Source organism: Balaenoptera musculus, chromosome 18 (genome assembly GCF_009873245.2).
Source record: "Balaenoptera musculus isolate JJ_BM4_2016_0621 chromosome 18, mBalMus1.pri.v3, whole genome shotgun sequence".
NCBI lineage: Eukaryota > Metazoa > Chordata > Mammalia > Artiodactyla > Balaenopteridae > Balaenoptera > Balaenoptera musculus.
The window spans coordinates 18,627,507-18,642,576 of NC_045802.1; the positions used below are offsets into that span (position 1 = coordinate 18,627,507).

A 15,070-nucleotide genomic window follows, 5' to 3' on the forward strand; every position below is an offset into this window, starting at 1 on the left:
TATATTTAATATAGTAAATTTTAATATAGTAAATATTAAACATATATCATGAATTATATATTAATATATATACTACTATATGTAACTCATATTAACTATATATTAATATATAGTAATATATTCAATATATAACATAATATATTACTATATATTAGTATAGTATATATATACTAATATAGTATAGTATATAATATATAGTAAATAGTATAGTATAATATAGTATGTATATTATAGAGTAATATCTCTACGTCTCTCTCCCTCTCTCTCGTCCTCTCTATCCCTCTCATTCGTCTCTCTTCACCTTTCCTCTCGTCCTTTTCCTGTCGTCCTCTCTTTCCTCTCTTCGTCTATATTCCTCTCCTTCTCTTCCTCTCTCTCCTCCTCTTCTGCTATATAGTAATATTAATATATTACAATTTAATATAGTAATAATTAAATATTTACTATATAGTAATATATAGTAATATTGCCTTTTAATATAGTAATATACTATCTCCTCTTATTTTTCTCCTAGCCATCCCCTTTATTGTCTCATCTCCTCCCCATATCACATCTCCTCTGATTACAGTTTTCCATCTCAATCATTCAGAAAGAAATAGAGAAGCATGAAGATTCTCAGATATTACAGTGATGACTGGAGCAGCAGATAAGAAAAATTGAGTGTAATCAATATCTCAAAGCACACCCTTCCTTTCTTATTTGCCTAGAAATCCCCATCATCAGAATCACTAATGACTTAACCAAAAAAGCCCCACTAGGGCACTCTCTCCAGAAAGACACAATTAAGTGGATAGTTCCTGGGAGCCTCTTCCAGAAGCATCAATTAGTTCATCAGATGAACTAATTAATGTCATGGGCCTTGAGGGAGAATGAGATATAAGACAGACATTTTACCACGTATAAAAAAGTCCTTGGAAAGGGAAGACATCTAGAACTGTTTGGTCACCTATAGAAATGGGATGGTTCGGATTAGCACCAGGAAAAAGGAGGATTTCCAAGCAATGGGAAGATATATGTGAAATTAACAAAAAAAAAAAAAAAAAAAAGGCATGTTCAAAACATGTCAAACCACTAAAATCTATTACTTTGGGCAAAGTAAAAACTAATAACCTTGAATTTACATTTAAGGATCATCATAAAAAGATTATGTCTAACTGTGAAAACTTAGAAGCAATCTAGGTGTCCAACAAAAAGGGAATGGTTAAATAAGTTATGTCCATAGGTTGCAATACTGTGTGATCATTAAAAATTATTTCTGAAGAATTTTCAATGACACAGAAAATACAGCAACATGTTAACAGTGGTATCTATGAGCTGTGGGGTAATATCTGTTCTTTTTTTATTTTCCTCTATATATCTGTTCTTTTTTCTATTTCCTCTATAATGAGCATACGTTACTTTCACAATTTAAAAAAAAGTAATATAACCTAATAAAGAAAAATTCACATGTATTAAACAGAAAAAAAAATAGTTTCTCAGTAAATGGACTTGGGTTTACACAGGTAAAATATATTCTTGGAAATACTGTTGCCCAGCCCTAGCTTAGTCTGCAACAACCCCACAGAATAGAACCTCTTATCTCAAGGCATATGGTAACACCTCAAAGAGAAAAGAAAAAAATTTTCAAACACAATTAATTTCAATTGGTTTAATGTTTAAAAAAATGAAATTTACTGGTACTCATACTACTTTTGACAGTCTAAAAGCAATATAATCATTATAAAAATTCCAATTTGTAACAAATACTAGTTCGTGTTAGTTACTGGTATTTACAAAACTAGGCATTTAGCTAACCAAGTAGTTTAAATCATTGAAAGGATGAGAGCGTGGAGAGCTAATCTTCACTGGAAGGAGTACAGAGAGACCAGGTGTACCTGAATGAGGGCACTCCTGGGTGGGTCTTGGCCCAACAGGTATTTCTGAATCCCATCTCTGCCCGAGGGGCCTTCACTCCCTTTGTCTTCCTGTCTCTTCCTGCTTCTCTTGCCCTTTCTTACATTCTTCTGATCTCTTCATTCTCTTTACGATGGAAAAGCTACTGAAATCCACCAGTAAGCAAGATATTTCAGAATTCGCTTAACCCAGCACTCACAGTCCTGAAGAGCTAGGTCACTTACACTTTATAAAGAGAATTATTTCTTCCCAATCTTCAGGAGGAATGAAGGAACAGAAAACAAAAATACAGAACTGGTGATTTCCCTTTTGATTAGATGGATACAAACTTGTTTAGTTTTACAAAAGAGGCATCTGTCCCATCTCTCCCTTCTTTCAGTGCCCCCCTTTTCTTTTTAAAATCATGTCTTTTAAATAAGACAACTGGAAATAAAAAACAAAAGTATATGACAAAAATGAAAAGGATAAAAATAAATGATTCTTCATACACACACATAAACTAGGAAACTAAATAGTGTGTTGTTATATTAATTTTTAAATAAATTTTTAAATATATATATGGTTTAGTAAGTATTTTTTAGGTGCCTTATATGTTCCAGGCACCCTGGATTCAAACAGAAAAGTAAAGTTGAAATTTATAAACAGTTCTATTATATGCCTTTTGTACCCACTGCAAACTACAGTATATAAATGTTATATTAAATGCCAGAATTATGGGACTTCCCTGGTGGCGCAGTGGATAAGACTCTGTGCTCCCAATGCAGGGGGCCCAGGTTCGATCCCTGGTCAGGGAACTAGATCCCTCATGCATGCCACAACTAAGAGTTCACATGCCACAACTAAGGAGCCAGTGAGCTGCAACTAAGACCTGGTGCAACCAAATAAATAAATAAATAATTTTTTTTTTTTTTTTTTTTTTTTTAAGCCAGAATTATCAAAGCAACATATGATTCTGGACAGGATCCTTTTGCTGTATAGAACTTTATTGGGACAACTGGTAAACCCTGACTGGACTCTGTGGATTAAATGGTAGCAACATATCAATGATAATTTCCTGAGTTTTGTGGTTGTATTGTTGTTATGTAGGATAATATACTGTTTGAGGAAATATACAAGAAAGTATCTGAGAGTGATCTTGCATCATAGCAACAACTTAACTCTCAAATGTTCTGGAAAAAAAAATATTTGTAGTATTTTTGTAACTTCTGTATGCTTGAGATTATTTCTAAAAACAAAAAGTTTTTTAGAAACCAAAGTAGTAAAAAAGCACAAAGAATTAAAGTTCTGAGTTTTCCACAAACCACCTCAGCACTTTTTTGGAAATGTCAAATATTAAATTCTTCTAATTTTTTCCTGATTTTTCTCATGAGAAATGCACGTGTGTGTGTGTGTGTGTGTGTGTGTGTCCCCTTCTTTTGGGTAATCTTAAACTACTTTCACCTCTGTCTACCACTTCAATCCAGAAAGAAGGGTGAGGGAAGAGGTGGGTCAAGGATTTTGTTAGCCACCAGATGGCACCAAAGGACTAACTAATTCAAGATCTGTAAGGTCAATGCACAACTCTCGATAGAGATCTATATTCATACGGCAGATCCTAAGCTGAACATTTGTAGTTAAGCAAGTGCTTGCACATAAAAATAAACTCTATGATAACTCTTTAAAAGGGTAAGAATCACTAATTTAAAATATGCAGCAGAGTACCTAACAATATAATAAAAAGTATATTTGAAAAAATGTGTATCTACTTACTGTAAATTTGCTAACACCTTCAAGTTCCCCAAATCTCATGTAAGAGATGTCTGCCTTCTTTTTTCCAACATCTACATCCCCTGCATAGATTTGTTTTATGCCCGCACCTTTAATTAAAGGTACACATTCATCACATGGGCACTTTGTCACAAAAATCATACTTCTTTCTTCTGGTTTTATCTCTTGACACCTACAAAAAATATATATAAAATATTAGGAAGATAGTTTCTAAAAGGGTAAGTTATGTTTTAGAAAAATCTTTAAACATTAAAATTGAGCTGCTTTAGGAACAGATTCACAACATTATACACAATAATGATCAAGCCTTATGCTTGCTGAATTAGTCAGTGGCAAGATTTTCAGTATTACATTACAAAGGAAATGAAAACAGAGATAGAGAGAAAACAATGCTTTCTAAGTAAGAAACTCTTTATAATGCCAGAATTAGGGGCTAACACCTAATTAACACCCTCCCTAAGAATGTACCATGTGTGATTAGACATTAAGTCATCATGGTAGCCAAAAGGTCTACCTCTTATCTGGTAACTAACAGATATTTAATAAATGCTTACTAAATTGATACATTAATATTAGAGTTCTGTTTTGAGTTATAGTTCCCTTACTCCCTTCCCTAACACGGGATAATTTTATTTAACAAGCATTTGGATTTGACAAAACGAAGCAAGTAATCTGTAATGAAGAGCACAAGGAAAAAAAACAGAGGAGTTTGGTGAAATTTTACATGCCAGGGGTAGTTTAGGACTAAGGAATGCTTCATTTGAGGATACAGGAGTTGTACTTCTGGGTCCTATGGTTTACACTGCTCTCAGTCTTAATTCCCCACCACCAGCCTTCCGCATCCATGTCCTTAGTTCAGATTCTCATTCTGTTTCCCTGTACTAGGGCAGCAGAATTGTATGCATCTAGTCTGTTCAAACAATGTGCCTGCAACCTAAGTAATCATTAGTGTGGCTCTGTCAATGTCATTCAATTTCTCCACTACCTACCAAATGAAGTCTAAACTCAAAGTCCTCTCTTGTCAGTCCCAACCGATCCCATGTGCTCCATGGTGCAGCCTAAGTGGAACATCTGTGTTCCTAAACACACAAGCATTTTCCTACTTCTAGCCCACTGCTATGCCTGAAGCAAGAATGGTTTCCCTTCAAGTAAGCATCTCCAATGGCCATAATCCTACCAAACCTTTAAAGCACAGCTCAAATGCCAGTTTCTCCATAAAGCCTTTCCCTCTCACTCCCCCTCCATCCGTAGCAGCCCCTGAATTTCCACCCACTTTGTGTTGGCCTTTCCCACAGAACTGACCATGTTAGGTTGAATACAGTCTTATATCCCATACTGCGTTATAAGCTCCTCAAGGACAGAAACCATGACTTACGCAGATTTAAATCCCCTAAGATCACCCACTTAATGGTAAATGCTGAGAAATGTTTGTGGAAATGATCTAAGTTAACATTAGAAGGAGGTAATGCCAGTTATAATCTCTAACAAAAACTATGTTAAAGCAATTTGGTTCATAATAAAATCTATATATTCATAAATATAAATATATGTGCTCTACATTTAGAAAACAAAGCTGATCATGTAATGCAGAAATATGCAAGACCCTAAGGACAAACTTCAAGCAGTTTTATACCGGAGAGAGAAGGAAGAAAGGAAAAAAGACTTGCTCAATAAATTTGAAGGCCTGCAGGATCCCTGACAATGGCCTCAGGTCAGGTAGCAAAGACCAAGTATGACCAAAGTTATACTTCTGAAAAGAATATTTCTTGGAATTTTTAAAAAGGCAATAAATTACAGCTAAAAGAAAACTAATTTTAACTAACCCTTGCTACATTTTATAGAAAATACATGCAAACAAATTTCATACCTAAATGTCAAGGCATTCTGTTCTGCATGTACAATGTATCTGAATTTCCTTATTTCTCTGTCTTTCTGTTTGTCATCCATGTGCGGGAAGTCAGCATACTCAGATCCAACAGGAAAAGCATTATAACCACATCCTATGAAGTACATTGCTCCTGTTCCATCACAACTTCTCTATGAAAAGTAAGCAAACCAACAAAGCTGTTTTCAACATTCTGAAAAGGCATCTTACATTGTATCTTTAAAGCCTAGTATCATACTTCTTATAATGAATTCACTTTTCCATGATAAACTGAGCCATCAGAAAAATACAATATTAGATTTTCCTTCCACAGTGTGGTCTTGTCAAAGTTAAACTTCAAGCAGCCTGATCATCTCTAGTATATAATCTCAAGGCAGTCCTTTGTTTTAGCAGTTAATTAAATACTAGCTTAATTCACAAACTGCTTCACTTGATTCAGACACCTCTCCCTGAATAGGTTATAAGATCCTAGAGAATAGAAACCATGTTTTATACCTCCTTTCTACCCCTTAACGTAGACCGATTACAGTGTTCCATACACAGCAGGTACTCAATAAATTATTGTTAATTTCTTATATGCTCTGTGCTGTGCTACTACTGGTTAGCAAGCCAGAAATCCTAAAAATATTTTGAACAGACAATTTCTGTTTTGGGCTAAAAATGTGCTAGTGTATATAGTTGGAAAATAAGTAATGCACTTTCCTTTAATTTTCGTGTTTACTGAGTCTCTACTGTGTTTGTGTGTGTGTGTGTGTGTGTGTGTGTGTGTGTGTGTGTGTGTATGTAATAGAACTTCCTACTTAAGTGGCTTTTTTATTTCTCCTGGTCAGTGGCATATTAGGTGTCAATATGAATGTTTTATCAACTATAAAAGTAAAATATTTTATAAATCAGAACTGTTTATAATAGTTTGGAATATGCTATAAACCTCATTAAATTTCAATATATTATACATAGTTACTCACGTGATAGTTTCAACAGACTCTACTATAGCAGCTTGATAAAAATCATTGTTATGATGAGCTGACAGAAGCTTACGAATAAAATATTATCTCATTAATAATAAATTATCCTTGAGCATTCACTAAAGGTTAAACATCATGCTCACTTTTATATGTGTTATTTCATTTAATTAATCCTCACAACATCCTAGACAGTAGTACTATTACTATTCCCATTGTATAGATAAGGAAACTGAGGCCAAGAGAGATTAAATAACTTGTCCAAAGTCACAAAGCTGGTAAGCAACATAGCCAGAATTCAAGGATGGGTTGCTTGACTCCAAACCCATGTCCTTCCACTTTACCATGCTGCCTACACTCTAGATAATATAACTGGAAACCTAAATTCTCCATAAAGTAGTTGAGAACCAGGTGTTAAGCCAAAAGGCTGCTGAGCATTTATATAAATCCAAGGGAGAGTTCCAACCATAGGCCAGGCCCTGTGCTAGGTTCTGGGAATACATTGGTAAATGTGACAGAGAATCCCAGCCCTCAGGAACCTTCTGATCTGGAGACGATAAGAAACTGGACATGTAAATTTAACTGTGATGAGCGTCACCACTGAGTTGTACAGAATACTATGGGAGTTTCTGGTAGAGGAACCTATTCTAATAGGTGCTAACAATTTGGGAAGAAATAAGAGTCAAGAGATAGTTTGAAGGTGGAATTCACAGCATTTGGTGATTGATTGTTTGAGTGGAATGGGGAATGGGATGGTGACCACTAGTGAAGGAATAGGTTAGCAGGGAAGATACTGAATGTATTGGCTAGGTTGAACTTGAGGGGCTCATGACATATCCAGCCAAATAGTCAAATTACTTGCTATAAAGTCTGTTGAAGGACACTTAGGCGCCCCTACTCATCTTTTAGTCATCCTCATAGTTACGAAGTATCTCGTGGTTCCATGCCCTCCCAACCCATCCACATAATTCCAAGTCCTCATCATCTCTTTTTATTAATCTCCCTATTTCCTGTCTAGCCCCACTTCATTTTTTACATGCAAATCTAATCAAATCATTTTCCCACTTAAAATATTCTTGGATTGCTCTGTCCAATATAGTAGCCAGTAGCCCCATGTGGTCAGTGCAAACTGAGAGGTGCTGTAAGTATAAAATACATACAAGATTGTGAAGACTCTATACTCCCCCCAAATGCAAAATATTTTATTAAAAACATTAACCAATATTTTTATATTGGTTACATGTTGAAATGATAATATTTCTGGACAGATGATTAAGTAAAATATATATATGTATATTTTTTGGCCGCGCTGCGCGGCCCGTGGGACCTTAGTTCCCCAACTAAGAACCCGTGCCCCCTGCAGTGGAAGCACGGAGTCTTCACCACTGGACCGCCAGGGAAGTCCCAAGTAAAATATATTCATAAAATCAATTCACCTGTTTCTTTTTATTATTTTAATGTGGCTCCTAAAAAAATTTAAATCACGTATGTGGCTTGCCTTTTATTTCTGTTGGTTAGCACTGTGCTAGCGTATCCCACTGTCTGATGGATAAAGTCTAAACTCTCTACGTGGTATACAGTTCTTCATGGTGCAGCCCAATTTTTTGCTACTGTGCTAGACACAGGACCCTGGACTTCAACGTGCCAAATCACTTGCATTTCCCCACATTCTCACGCCCTACCTCTGCATGTTACCCTTCTTCTAGTCCCACTAACTTGCTCTGCCTGTTGAACTCCTACTCATTCTTCAAGACTAATAGCACCTGACCTCCCCTAAGAGTATTTTACTCATTTCTCCAAGCGGAGTAAAGGTGCCTCCTCTGTGCTCTCACGGTATCAGGTTATAATTACAGTTATATACCAGTCTCTTTTTCACCTCTGTCTCCATCACTAGACTATATAAGGCTATGAAGGGTGGACCATGTGGTCCTTAACTCCCCATTGTTCACTGTGGCACAGAGCCCACCCTGTGGAAGGTGTTTAATAAATGTTCACTAAATGAATAAATCTATATAAAAAACTGTTGAGAGAATATGCAAATGTTTATAAAACTTAATAAATACACCAATAAGAAATATTAATCCCCCGGGGTCAACAAAATGTCATGTGCTTAAGATCAAAATATGTTTAAACAAAATCAAGTTTAAATGTTTATAAAGAATTATTTTCCTACTTACAGATTTTCCTTCTGCCCAGATGACTGCTCCAACTCCTGTTTTATGATCCTCTGAAAGATACATGGCATGTAACTCAGTAAAAATCAATGATTTGTTAGTTTCAGAAATACATTTTTTCCAAAAATAATAAACATGTGTTTATTGAAATATACTTCATAAATGTAGCAGCAATCCTTGACAACCTCACTAATTACGGAAAAAGTATGAAAATACTTTTGATAAAAATCAAATTGTCAAGCAAATATTGTCAAAGCAAATATTGTCAAGCATAGAATATATGGGAGCTAGGTACGAACTAACTTATAGACAGTGTCACTACCAACCCAATCTCACATGAATTATGTGCAGAGATAACACAATGGCAGTGCCCGCACTCAGGTGACTTCAAAGCTGTAACCAGAACTGAGTGTAACTTTATTGAATTTCCACCAACAAGTCAGTTTTTAAATGACTATTTCTAACAGACGATAAAATCAATTAAGAAAGAAGTTTCTGAACTAATGGATTTAGTGTAATAACCATTCACAACAATCATATCTGTCTTCTCCTAGCATTTTTTGCACTCTAATCATGGAAAATACATTTCATGAAAGTGTTCTTGCTATGAAAAAAGTTCAAACTCATAATACAAACATAAACAAATCTTTATGGGCTTTCATATATATACCTTTTTTTTTTTTTTGCTGGAAGGTACATGAAAGGAATTTTGATTTAAACAAAATGATGTCCTTTCCCTGACCTTCACAGTTTACTTTGAGGGGAAAAGAATGCCAAGTTAGTGACATGATGCCCATTTCTAAATCAAGTGGCAGAAGTCACAAATATAAGATTATAATTTCCCTGCAGAACCAACCTATTTACTTTTCAACAAGAAAGGCTGTATTTCTTAAAACTATTAACCTTAAACAGAAAATACAAAACCAAAATAGAAATTCTACATATTAAGAACTGACTTTTTCTTTCTACTACTACTAAGGGTGAGTTTAAAATTTCTAAGACAATTATACACAAATTATAAAAACCATAGTATTTATCAAAATCTTAATAAGAGACCAATATAGTTAAGTAGGTACATTTACACAGAGAAAGTGAAAATTATCTGTGAACTTGCCCTCAGGCATTTTCATATTGATGAGGATTAAACGAAACTGTGGCTTCACCCCACAATTTCCTAAAAGTTAATCATTCCAATAATAACATATTTAAATACTTTTCTAGTACAAGTACAAAGAAACATTATTCTACCTATGCATGAAAAACTAGATGCCTGATAAAGTTAATTTTTTAAGAAAATTATGATACTATAATGAAATTCCCCATCTTCAGGTCAAGCAAGCTTGGGTTTTCAAAATTATACCACAAAGCATTTTTATAATTTATTTTAAGCACTTGTTATCCATTATCTCATTTTTATCCTAAAGGTAAAGCAGACAAAATTTCCTTTTCTAGATGAGAAAACAGGCAAAGAAATTAAGTGACTAAAATTTAGCCCTCCACACCCAACTGGCTTGCCTCCCTCCGATGTGAAGAATTTTGTAACAAAGGTTCCCCTTTACTGAATACCTGAGTGCCTATACTCATGAAGCTTATGGTCCGATGGAGAAGGAAGGTGGTAACAAGGAAACATCTAAGAACCTAGGTGCTGTGCTGGGCTATGAAGGAAAGGAGCAGGATGCTGAGGAACAGTGTATGGGAGAAACATACTTTATAGAGTGGAGACTGTCAGGAAAGGAATTTTGCAGTAAACAAAGTTTTGTTCCTTCCAAGATTGTCAGAATATAGCATGAAGGGAAAAGAATATAATTATGGCTTTATGCTCATTTCTAAGGTAAGTAGTATAGAAGTTAAAAACCTAAGATTATATTTCGTTTATATTATAAATGAAAACCTTTAAGTAAAATTGTACTTAATACATGCATAAATCTGAAACAGAAAATGAAAAACTCAAATAGAAACTCTTCATATCAAGAGTCTACTTTTCCTACCATTGACACTAAGTATTTTTCATATTATTATTTTTTAGTCCAGGAGCCACTTTTTCTGTTTCAGTCTAGGGACAGCCTAAATCTTGTCAGGAGGAAAAAAAATGTGATTTTTTAAACTAAGCTCAGGGACTTCCTTGGTGGCACAGTGGTTAAGAATCTACCTGCCAATGCAGGGGATACGGGTTCGAGCCCTGGTCTGCGAAGATCCCACATGGCGCAGAGCAACTAAACCCGTGCGCCACAACTACTGAGCCCACATGCCACAACTACTGAAGCCCGCACACCTAGAGCCCGTGCTCCGCAAGAGAAGCCACCGCCGTGAGAAGCCTGCGCACCACAACGAAGAGTAACCCCACTCACCGCAACTAGAGAAAGCCTGCGCGCAGCAACAAAGACCCAACGCAGCCAAAAATAAATAAAGCTCTACTGCTTAGCTAAGGTTAGTTTCACCAAGATAATATTCTTTACTACATGTCTTTTGAAATCAGAATAAAATTTCATCCATATACGATGAGTAGATTTCACCCAGCCCCCAAGGCTGGATGACAGATGAGGTAATTTCTCAAAAATCTTTTCACATCAGTAATTTTTATGTAAAGTTTCTCAAAAAACTTTCATGTCTGTAAATTGCTCCCCAGGATCTGGTCATTCGCAGGATTTTCTCTGTATACCCTTGAAGGAAAGGTCAACTTAAAATCACTGAGCCAAATTCCTGAGACTCTTTGGTCACTGAAAGTCAGAGGACTCTTTATCCTATGGTTCTGGAACACAGGCATGGTTATTTTAGCTCCCAATACTGTGGTCATGTCAGGGTTTGTCCAAGTGTGGTTCACAAACCAACTGCATCAGAATGACTGGACGCTTGTTACAAAGGCAGACTCCTGGCTCCCATGGAAATTCCATGAATCAACCTCTCCACGGGAGGTGGCAGACTCAGGAATCTGTACTTCTCATGAGCATCACCTCTGATTCGTAGGCAACTAAAAGTTGAGAACTGCTGAGTTATGATTTGAAACAGTTAACTTTCTTGGCTACTCCAACCTACTTTCATCATCAGCGTTGTGGTTCAGGAGGAAGGCATAATCGTCAGCTTTGGAAAACGCCTAGTCTAATGGGAAACAGGACATAAAAAGAAATCAAAACTCACACTTAAACCAGGTAGGTAAGATGTGATGCCCTCCTATCTCTGTTTTTTCCCCTAGAGTCTAATCAAATTTTGTCACTTTTTTTCTACCCTCAAAGTAGCTTAGAAACATACTTTTAATGACACCTCTGTGGATCCTATTTACTCATCATTCAAAAATCAATTATTAATTACCTACTTTCAATTAGTTTTAGAACTCTGTTAGAAGTTTTGGCATTCTTTTTAATCATATGTATATTTTTAAATGAAATGGTTTAACGGAATGATTTCTTCACCTATTAGAGTGTAATAAAGTTATGTGAGCTGAACAGCGTAAAATTTAAAGTTTGAGTTATTAGAAACACACTAAGTCAAGGGGATATCTACCTTGCTGGATTGTCCTCAATGTTAAGTGAGGTACATATATATATAAATCACCTAGCTCTGTGCCTGACACATAGTTGGTGCTCAATAAATTGTTATTTATTATTATCATCAATGAGGAGTATCAGTCCAGAATTCCTTATCTGCAATCCCTTATATCAAGTTTTTTAAAACAGCTTGACACACATACATATAGCACGTACATATTATTTTTCTAAAATCTGAAAAATTCTGAATTCCTTTTCATCTGGCTTCAAGAGCTTTGGGTAGGGGACTGTGGACCATTTATCTTTGTATATAAAAATATTTATTTTGTGCTAAGGAAAAAACAATGATGAGGACATGGTCTCTCCCCTGGAAGAGCTCACAGTGGAAAGGAGCACATGACAAAGGGTCGCATTCTATTCAGGACTTGGCTTCCAGGCAAGAAAGTCATACATAGACAAAAAATTAACCTTGAAAAGCCTTTTAAATCGCCCATCAAGTGCATAAGTACAAAACTCTGCACAGCAACAGCAGATAAATTTACAATACTATAACTATAGTAGTAGAGTATCTAATAAAGAATATATATGCAAATTTATATCTATACATTACTGCATCTTTAAACAGTGGAGTCATACATGGTATTATTAGGTATTATGAGAGGAGCTCCTGAGATCAAGTGAAAAAACAACAGACTCACACCTCCCATCTTACGCTCACTCTGGAATCTGCTGAATGCTAATTAGCAAATGAGAATTAGTGAAGTATAGCTGTAACAGCTGTTTCCATTTATGTTTCTGTCCTTCCAGAATGGTTGGGAGAAAAATTCTTTATAAAGCTGGAGTTGGCAGAGACTAACATATAGCCCACGAAACAAGATAATTACATTAAGTCAGACCTTTACATAATTCAGTTGTTGGGCATCATGCAGTTTGTGCCTATAGTAGAATCAAATTCTTTAATAAGAATCAAGTGACGATAAACCCTACTGAATGTTGGAATCCCTTACAGAAATTTAAAAATTCACAGGCCTAGGACACACCCTTAGGGACCAGGTTTAGTAGGTCTGGGTTAGAATTTGAGCATTCGTACTTTTAATACAAGTTTCTAGGGTGATTCTAACATGCTGCCATTTGAAAACCTCCATTTTACTGAAATTACTTCAACCTGTGGTCTTTGTTGAGCATATACTGCAGACCAGTGGCATTTGTATGGACTTTTTCTGAAGATTTTCTCTCTTCTCCTTCTTTCTTGGGATAAGTTTAAAAATTCCTACTATAGCCTACTCACCAAATCTTACTCTACTGCTCCTCCTGCCTGCATTTTCTTTTCCTTATTTCAAAGTCGCATTTTAAAAAGTGATCATGATTCTACTTTGAAAAATGTTATGTCTGCTGAGATATAAAAGCACTGTTCTATAATTGGAAATACAGATACCACCTTTTATCATGATAGAGAAAATTCCCAAGTAATATTTTCCTTTTTCACATACTTACTCAGGTACAACTTAATATAATAAAGTAAAAATGTTTGATTTCTCTACTTGCTGATTGAAGACATACCGGAAATTGGAAGAATATGACAAAATTCCTTTACTTTGATTCTATTCATTATTTTGAATTCATATTTTTAGTTTAAAGATTTTTTAAGTTTTTACTAAATACTGAATACCTACAGAATATTGAAGAGTTAAGAAAAAAATGAATAATTCTGGTTCTCTCCCCCCTCTCTTTTTGTCCTATCTCTAGTGGAAGGCTCATTCAACTGTGAAATGATAAAAGCAAGAAGCAGAAAGGGCCTAATCAGATCCTGATTTATAAATGTAGCACCCGATATAGGCCACAAGAAATCCTAAAACTACTCTAAGAGTTGTCTACTCAAGGGTCTCACTAACTTCTCTTTATTTGTATGACCAACTAAACCTTAGTATCTAAGAGTCAATAAACGCTACCATAGATGAAATGAACACCACTTTACTTCTGAGACAAATACAACCCAAGCAGCCCCGATTTATGAACTAAGCATGTAACTCACCAGTTCGATATGCCAATAACCTGGCCTGAATCATGCAGTGCCTTGCAATTTCTTGCGGCAAACTCTGATTGTGAATTTCATTAATCTGTTCGGTATTGCTACAATAAAATCCGTAGTGTTTAAAGTTGGGCACACTGGAAGCTACTGTGGCCAAAAGAAGGATAAGGTCTTTCATGTTTTGCCTTAGATTGCTAAAGTACGGATTTTCACACAGGTTCTCCAAACCTATAGTCATCAGTATTTGCTTATGCATTTCTTCTCTGGAAACCAAAAATATCATTTCATATTCTTTTATTCTTTCTTGTTTACATTCAGAATAAAAGTCAATGTTAGTGTCCGGCAATGTTTTTGAAATCTTTTGAATAAAGTCACATTTGTAAGAGGTCTCCTCTACAAACTGCACCATATAACACACCAAAGGCTGAAGTAAGACACACACATGGGCCCGACTGTTTGATTTCAATCTTTCCACTGCTTTGGCATCTAACTTTGCATCTTCAGAACTAGAAGCCTCAGTAAGCAAGCTTATTTCTGGATCAGCAGGCCAGTATGAAATTCGGTTAACTCCAGCTGAAATACAAAATATGAAAGGTAGTTATCAGATGCATGCTGAAAGTAAGGGTTTTCTTAATAAATCCACCGTATCACTGCAGTAGGTCCAAAGGTCCCAATATAATAAAAGTCTATCACCAAGTCACCAATAATATAGCCCAAGTGCTGGCAAACTACGGCCACAGGCCAAATCTGTCCTGTTGCCTATTTTTATACAGCTTGCAGGTCAACAATGGATTTCGCAGTTTTAAATAGTTGGAAAATCAAAAGAAAACTATTTTGTGACATGAAAATCATATAAAATCCAAATTGCAGTGCCTATA

General features: G+C 35.5%; 1 protein-coding gene across 2 annotated transcripts in view; it reads right to left on the reverse strand.

Annotated features, from left to right (window-relative positions):
* The window catches only part of CDADC1 (cytidine and dCMP deaminase domain containing 1), a 41,169-nt gene that overhangs the window by 8,846 nt on the left and 17,253 nt on the right, over positions 1–15,070 (reverse strand). For both annotated transcript variants that reach the window (XM_036831688.1, XM_036831687.1), the window contains 4 exons: positions 14,196–14,765; positions 8,685–8,734; positions 5,528–5,697; positions 3,643–3,832 (listed from right to left, as the gene is read on the reverse strand). In XM_036831688.1, coding sequence (XP_036687583.1) covers positions 3,643–3,832; positions 5,528–5,697; positions 8,685–8,734; positions 14,196–14,765 — 980 coding nt within the window. The remainder of the gene's footprint in view (positions 1–3,642; positions 3,833–5,527; positions 5,698–8,684; positions 8,735–14,195; positions 14,766–15,070) is intronic.